This window comes from Cajanus cajan, chromosome 4 (assembly GCF_000230855.2).
Source record: "Cajanus cajan strain Asha chromosome 4, NIPB_CcT2T_4, whole genome shotgun sequence".
Taxonomy (NCBI): domain Eukaryota; kingdom Viridiplantae; phylum Streptophyta; class Magnoliopsida; order Fabales; family Fabaceae; genus Cajanus; species Cajanus cajan.
In genome coordinates this window covers 17,374,393-17,381,938 of record NC_138520.1, presented here as the reverse complement: position 1 = coordinate 17,381,938, position 7,546 = coordinate 17,374,393, and the positions used below count along the sequence as shown (strand labels likewise).

Genomic DNA, 7,546 nt, shown 5'->3' with positions numbered 1-7,546 from the left:
TTTAAATACCATATGAGAAATTGGTTTTTCCAAAATCGATTTCTCACCATGGGTTACGTTTTTTTATTTTTTATTTTTTATTTTTGATTTTCTTATTTATTTATTTTCTTAAAAATTATTTAAATTATAATTGAAATTTTAAATATAACTATTTTTAATTAATTTAAATATATAAATTTTATTTAATAAATATAGATAATTTAATATTTTAATTATTTCATTTTATTTCAATAAATATACATATTTTAGTATTTTTAATTAATTTAATATTTTTTTTTCTATTATAGATATAGATATTTTAATTACTTAATTTTTGTAACAATATTATTTTATAAATAATATGTATTTATTTAATTTTTAAGATTTTTTAAAATATTATTAAAAGAATTATTACTAATTGAAAATAATGTTAATTTTAAATTAATAATGTAGAATATAATTAACTTAAATATTTGATGTTAATAATAAAATATTAAAAAAAATTATTTAAATTTACAAAATTTTCAATTATAATTTAAATAGTTTTAAAAAAAATTAAAAATAAAATCAGATTTTAAAAAGAAAACGTAACCCATGGTGAGAAATTGGTTTTGAAAAAGCCGATTTGTCATATAGTATTTAATTTTAAATTAATAATGTAGAATATAATTAACTTAAATATATGACATATACTATTTAATTTTAAATAATAATGTTAATTTTAAATTAATAATGTAGAATATAATTAACTTAAATATTTGATGTTAACAATAAAATATTTTTAAAAAATAATGATTTAAATGTACAAAAATTTCCGTTATAATTTAAATAGTTTGTTTAAAAAGTTTGTTTTTTAAAAGATTTTTTTGAAGAAAAAAAAAAACGTAACCCATGGTGAGAAATTGGTTTTTGGAAAAACCGATTTATCATTCATATAGTATTTAAAAATTTTTATTTTTTTTAAATTGAAAAATCGGTTAGTAGCGAACCAATTTCACACCATGTATAATGAATTGATATATTTAAATAAATAAAATGAAAGATAAGTTATTTATGTAAATAAAAATTAAAAATAATATATTAAAAAAAGAAATCCTCAAATAAAAATACAATATTTATTATTTTTGTCACTAATTTTCGCCACAGTTAATTCGTGTCTATCCTCAACTTAAAGAAATGATAAATGCCTGTGTACTTGTGATGTGACTAATAGGCTCTGCTTGTAGCCTCTTTCTACAGGAGTGATTACACTACTTTTTATATAGCAATAACTACACTGTTAAAATAATATTTATTTATTTGTTTTTTAAAAATTTTTCTTTTGAGGGTACGATTGTTTTTTTTTTTTTTTTACTTGCTGCATGGTTTTTCATTTTGTTTTTTATTCTTCACACCTTTTCCGTTTCTTGTCACTCTGGGTAATTCCTTCAACTTTTCACATTGAAGGCTTACGAGGTATGGATTTTTTGTTTTCATGGCTTTCCATTGCTTCTTCTCCATTCTTTTGTCTTCTTTTCAGATTTTTTCTTCTTCTTGGTTTTGTCTTCTTTCTTTTTTCATTTTTTTTTATTCTTCATCTTGTCTTCTACTTTTACTCCTCTAATCATTGTGTGGTCTGTGTTTTGCAACTCTTACTATTAGTCTTCTTCTTATTCTTACTGTATATTTTTTCTATTTATTATTATTTACCCTCTTTCTTTTTCTCCATTTTTTTAAAAAATTCTTTTGCCAATATGAGTTTTGTTTCATATTAAAAGTTTGCCCTTTAATCGTGGAGTGTATGATTTATGTGTTCTTATTTTACTGTTGTATGCATTACATGTTACTTGGGGTTGGAAAGTTTGTTCCTTTCAAAAATGTTTACAACGTGTGCTTTAATGGGTATTCATTATTTGTTTTAGGGTAAGTCGGCGGGAAGTTTGCTTTTGTGACACTTCATTTCCTACAAAAACTTCATTTTTGATTGGAAAGGTTGTTCCTTTTAAATCTTGTGAAACAAGTTTGTTGATGCTATCTACTAATACCACTTTTTCAACTATGCAAACTGTTCTTGTTTCATTTCTAGTTATGGTACCTTCGATGGATAATGCTGACACATACCCATAATTTGTCAATTAGGTGTTTATAAATGGATGCTTCAAAATCCTTTGCGAGAAGACACGAAGAACGGTCCCTTACTCCATCATCAGCCTCTGTGAAACACAGGAAGGTGAAACAAGCATTGGTGACACTTAGGAACTTGTTTCACAAACTAATGCATCAATACAATGCAGACCAACCCGGAAATTCGAAGGGTAAAACAGAAGTTCTGGTGGAAGCAGCAATGATAATGCAAAGAGAGCATCAATGGGAGAACACTAGAAAGATTGTGGGACATGTATCAGGAATTGAAGTTGGTGATCGGTTTCAATACAGGGCTGAACTTAATGTTATTGGCCTCCATCGACAATTTTCAAATGGCATTGATTATATGTCTAAGGGGAGTAGTTCATTGGCCACCAGCGTAGTTGTAACCAATCGATATGATAATGTTCGTTGGAAATCTGGTATGGTGGTTTACATAGGTCATGGAGGAGGAAATCCTAATGTGAAGAGTAATGTTTCATTTCATGATCAAAAGTTGGAAAGAGGAAATTTGGCTTTGAAGAATAGTATGGATGCTAAAAGTCCGGTGAGGGTTATATTGAAGGTTGAAGAAAAATTTAATGTTGTGGACAATTACACTGACAGTAGTTCTAACTTCTCATATGTTTATGATGGCTTGTACTTTGTGGATACAATGATACAGGAAAGAGGAAGAAGTGGAAAGTTTGTGTTCAAGTTTATACTGAAGAGAATGTTAGAACAACCCCAAACTTGTGTTGCTCTTAAGGGTGATGTTATGGACAATGCTGGCAATTCAGGGACATTTGCAAGAATTACTCCCAACAAAAGACACAAATCTAGAGGATGTTTAGTTCAAAAGGATGTTGTTCGAATAAATGATATTTCAGAAGGAAAAGAAAAATTTCCTATTCGGGTGGTGACACCGAAGGATTGTGTTCAGATACTTCCATCCTTCAATTACATAGTTGGTAACATTTATTCAGAGGTGTTCACACAGCCAATTTTATGTGGATGTGATTGTGCAGATGGATGTGTGGACCACAAGAAATGTGCTTGCAATGTTAAGAATGGTGGAAGAATGCCATATGATTGTAACAAAAGACTTGCGTCTCTCATGGAATCATCACTTATATATGAGTGTGGCCCTTCTTGCAGGTGTTCCTCATCTTGCACCAATCGAGTTAGTCAGCATGGTATTCAGTTCCAACTAGAAATCTTCATGACAAAATTGAAAGGTTGGGGTGTTAGAGCACGCTCATTCATCCCCTCCAGAAGCTTTGTATGTGCATACCTTGGGGAAGTCCGTAACAACAGACACTGTGAATCAAGACCAGATTTTGATGACTATATACTTAAGATTGGTATGTTCATGATGAATACCTTCTTGTGTTTGAACATCATTTAACAGTTTCATTCTGCTTTTGCAGGTGTCGGCAAGGGCTTCATTGATGCATCAAGATGCGGGAACATTGGAAGATTTATAAATCACAGTTGTTCTCCTAATCTCATTGTCAAGGATGTTACAAATGATCACAGTGATAAGAACCTTCCATATAAGGTGCTGTTTGCAGTTAAGGACATACCTGCTGGTAGAGAGCTGAGTTATGATTATAATTCCTCCAAGGGAAAGTTTATGAAGGTTAGGAATAATAGTTGCTACTGTGAAGCACGGGAATGCAATGGAAAAATCTACATTTAAAGGTATAAATTTTTTAAATATAAAATGCAACTTTCTACTTATTGTTACAATATCGCTTAGGACAGTTAATTGCGTTGTGAAAATAATTTAGTTAGGCCCTATGTATATATTATATTTACAGTTAGTTGCATTATGAAAATAATTTAGGTAGGCACTATATATCATACTCATAAATCTGGCAAGTATAAGGTAGTGGAGAGTATATTAAGGATGCACATGTCTTAGTGGAGAGTATATTAAGTATGAAATGTGTAAAACATCAAGAATTTTGAAATAAAAGAGAGTCTTGAACATAAAAAAAATAAATAAATTATGAACTAGAGTCACTTTGAAGTTAGGTTTGATGATATCTTGTATAAAGTTTGTCATTGACTCGTGTGGTGGTTCAATTATCATGGCACTTACACTCCATTTTTATTGTTTTTCAGTGCAACAAAATGACACAAGCTGACTGAGGAATTCAGAATCTTATAATAGTCTAGCAAACTTGTTTGTTGTTGTTGTCACATTTTGGACTGATTAGCCCCTACTAACTAGGATTGACACTGCTTAATATTTTGATAGGGTCTTGTGTAAGATGTGATTTAATCCTTGTTGAAGACTTTGTAGCAAGATATGTTGATATGCATATTTGTAAAAATCATTTTCCTCTTTTATCTTAATGTAGTAGTATTCAGCTTAAAGTGTTGTATGATATTCCATAGTTACCGGTTACAGCTTGCATGTTTTAGAGATATATTGTATTATTAGCCAAGGTTTAAGACAATGAACTTTTATTTTCAAATCAAATATATCATATTAATGATATATCTGTTCAATGTAAAAAATTTAAAATAAAAATAGATAAATCAACTTAACCGGAAGTATGGTAGAACAAAATTATTAGTTTTTTTATGGGTTAAAATTATATTAAAGGTTGGAGTTTAAGATCTTGTAGATATTACAATCAAAATAATTAGTTATATCTTGAGTTTGTGAAAACTTTATTTTAGAAGAATTTAGACGAAGTAAATAGCTGAATAGGGTGTATGCATTGAATGATTGAGTGACAAATTTAGTAATGGAATCAAATAGGAGAACTTCTAGTGTTCTTTCAATTCATTTTTATTTAATAATTTAAGGGCAAGAGGCTGTTTGGTTTGATTGTTTTTAATTTTCATTTTCAAACGAAACAGGAAATGGTTTAAAATACGTTTGGCTAAATTATGGAAAAACATTTTCTTTAAATTATTTTAAAAATTGAAAAACTGAAGAAAAGAAAAATGATGTTTTCCATTTTTTTTTCTCAAGAAATGAAAATAGTACAATAGAAATAGAGGTGGCACAATTTGTAATTTTAAAATTAATTTTGTTTAATTTTTTTTCTTATTCACGGCGTAACTGTAGCCTGAACACATGATTGCGTGTGTTTTTGGCTTTGTGGACGTTCAATTTTTATTGAACAGTGTATTAATGTGACAATTTTTATTTTCTGATGAGTTGAATATGATTTTTCTCACAACTGATGATTAATTCAAAACTTTGGTTTCTATGTTTGATGTATAGTAAATTTTGTTTCAAATATTAGTACATCTAATCTAAGTAGAATATGAAAAATTGATGTAACTTTAAAATCGCATTGAATTAGATATTCCAATAGTTATTGGAATATCTATCATTAGCTATTTAGTGTTTGGTTAATTAAAATCATATTTTTTTATGTATATATTTTAATATTTTAAAATTAATTATTTTTAATTTATTATATTAGCACCAACTTTTTAAATGTAATAATAATAATAACATGTTATCAATTTAAATATACTTTAAAATTGAAATAAATAAATGAATAATATTAATATTATTATATAAAATTAATACTCATTTTTATAACTATTCATTTGTAAGTGTTTTCGGTTAATATCATTCAAACAAGTTTCAATTTTGTAAAAGTACTTTTAGAATAAAATTATCCAAACGTAAAGATACCCTAAATTTACTTTTAATTTAACTAAGGTTTATAAAGTTAATTTCAACCAATCTTCATTTCATAAAATGTAATTCAAATACATTATCATGGAACATGATTTGCTCTGTAGGCGTAATTATTTTATTTCAGTTAAAATATTTTTTAATCTTTATAATTTTACTTTATTTTTTAGTTTCATTAGTTTAAAGGAGATATTTTGTTCCTTAATATTATATATGATTTTTTTATTATTATTTTTAGTCTTTATAGTTAATTTCTTTATAATATCATATTTGTGTGTAACGGAATCTTAGTAAGTTCGTATAATGATATATTTGGTTTTCTTTTGGATAATATTGTATTATTTAATAATTTATTATGTAGATATCAACCATATAACTGATCATCTGGTTCACATTTAGTGATAATAAATATTTACTATCTACAAAATCATTTAGACTCTTCATCTCTTCCCTTCCAAACTATTAAGTATTAAGTGACACATCACTATCCATATATGCAAATATATCATTTTTACATATATTTAATAATTTAACATCATTCACACAAAAACAGTATTACAAAGAAATCAATGTAAATATTAAAACAGATTAAAAATATAAATATAAAAATTAAAAATGTTATTTAAAATTATAAAGATTAAAAAATAAAATCAATGAAATTATAGACTAAAAAGTATTTTAAGATTTTACTTATTATTATGAATTGTAATTTTAAATTCTTTATAATATTAAATTTATAATTTTGATATCATCACTAAATATTCATTTTTTAATCATTAAAATTATAATGTTCTTTGTGATCTTACATAAGATAGATCATAGATAATTAATATTAAATAATATTTAAATTAAATTAAATTTTTAATTCTTATTTTTATGTGATAAAATTGTGAATTAAAGTGAAATTTTAAATTAAATATCATTAAATATTAATTGTTATTTGTTATTTAATTTCAAATCTAATTAACATTGCAATTTAACGACCAATCAAGTAACATCGAAGAGATTGAATATATGAATTTTATAAAATTAAGAGATAAAAATAAAAAAAATAAAAAATTTAAATTTACAAATTTAATATTATATATCTTTTGTTTTTTTTTTGGGTTTTAGTTTGGGAATTTTTTACTAAAATAATTTTTTTTTAAAAAAAATTACCATAAAAACATCTGTACCACTTTATTTACTCAAATAGAACATTTTATTGTTCACGTTCAGAATTCGATTCTCGGGGAACCGAATTCTGAGCTATTAATTTTTTTGTTGTTGCGTTTTTGGACCTGAGAATGGTGTAAAACTAGAACCGAAACGACACGTTCTGAATGGAGAATGGGTCATTCTTCTTGCAGAACAGCCCGTTCTGCAAGGAGAACGACCCGTTCTCCATTCAGAACGGACCGTTCTGGATGCAAAAATACACACATGACGAATGCATCAAAACGGGCCGTTCTGTTTGGACGTTCCAGTTTAAAATATAACAGATTATTCGTGCAAGCAGAACGACCCGTTTTGCTTGGAGAACGGGCCGTTCCAGTTGTAACATTTACCCACAACCCGAACTACAAATAGAAAAGAAAAAAAAATTTAAATACTTCTCAGAATTCGGTTCCCCGGAAACCGAATTCTAAGCTAAAAAAAAAAAATTGAAGTTCAGAATTCGGTTTCTCAGGAACCGAATTCTGAACATAAACAGTAAAAGGTTCTATTTGGGTAAATAAAGTGGTACAGGTGCTTTTTTGGTAAATTTTTTTAAAAAAATATTATTTTAGTAAAAAATTCTTTAGTTTGGTC

At 26.8% G+C, this 7,546-nt stretch overlaps 1 protein-coding gene across 3 annotated transcripts; it reads left to right on the top strand.

Moving 5' to 3' along the window:
- The first annotated feature begins 1,210 nt into the window (after window positions 1-1,210).
- Window positions 1,211-4,438, top strand: LOC109791867 (histone-lysine N-methyltransferase, H3 lysine-9 specific SUVH5). Of its 3 annotated transcripts, none has more exons than XM_083072334.1 (5): window positions 1,211-1,434; window positions 2,098-2,650; window positions 2,768-3,446; window positions 3,513-3,786; window positions 4,213-4,438. In XM_083072334.1, exons 2-4 carry the CDS (start codon window positions 2,108-2,110, stop codon window positions 3,782-3,784), a joined length of 1,494 nt encoding a protein of 497 aa, XP_082928460.1. In that variant the 5' UTR covers window positions 1,211-1,434; window positions 2,098-2,107; the 3' UTR covers window positions 3,785-3,786; window positions 4,213-4,438. The 3 variants fall into 3 exon arrangements, with proteins under 3 accessions (XP_082928460.1, XP_082928459.1, XP_020206810.1); XM_083072333.1 differs by adding an exon at window positions 1,881-1,950 and having other exon boundaries at window positions 1,219-1,434; window positions 2,098-3,446; XM_020351221.3 differs by having other exon boundaries at window positions 1,220-1,434; window positions 2,098-3,446.
- Window positions 4,439-7,546: the final 3,108 nt, after the last annotated feature.

What these genes read in the sequence shown, in the direction of transcription:
- LOC109791867 (XM_083072333.1), top strand. Translation starts at nt 2,108, where the DNA reads ATGGATGCTTCAAAATCCTTTGCGAGAAGACACGAAGAACGGTCCCTT. An exon ending in TGACTATATACTTAAGATTG is followed by an intron (nt 3,447 to 3,512) that starts GTATGTTCATGA and finishes CTGCTTTTGCAG; the next exon opens with GTGTCGGCAAGGGCTTCATT.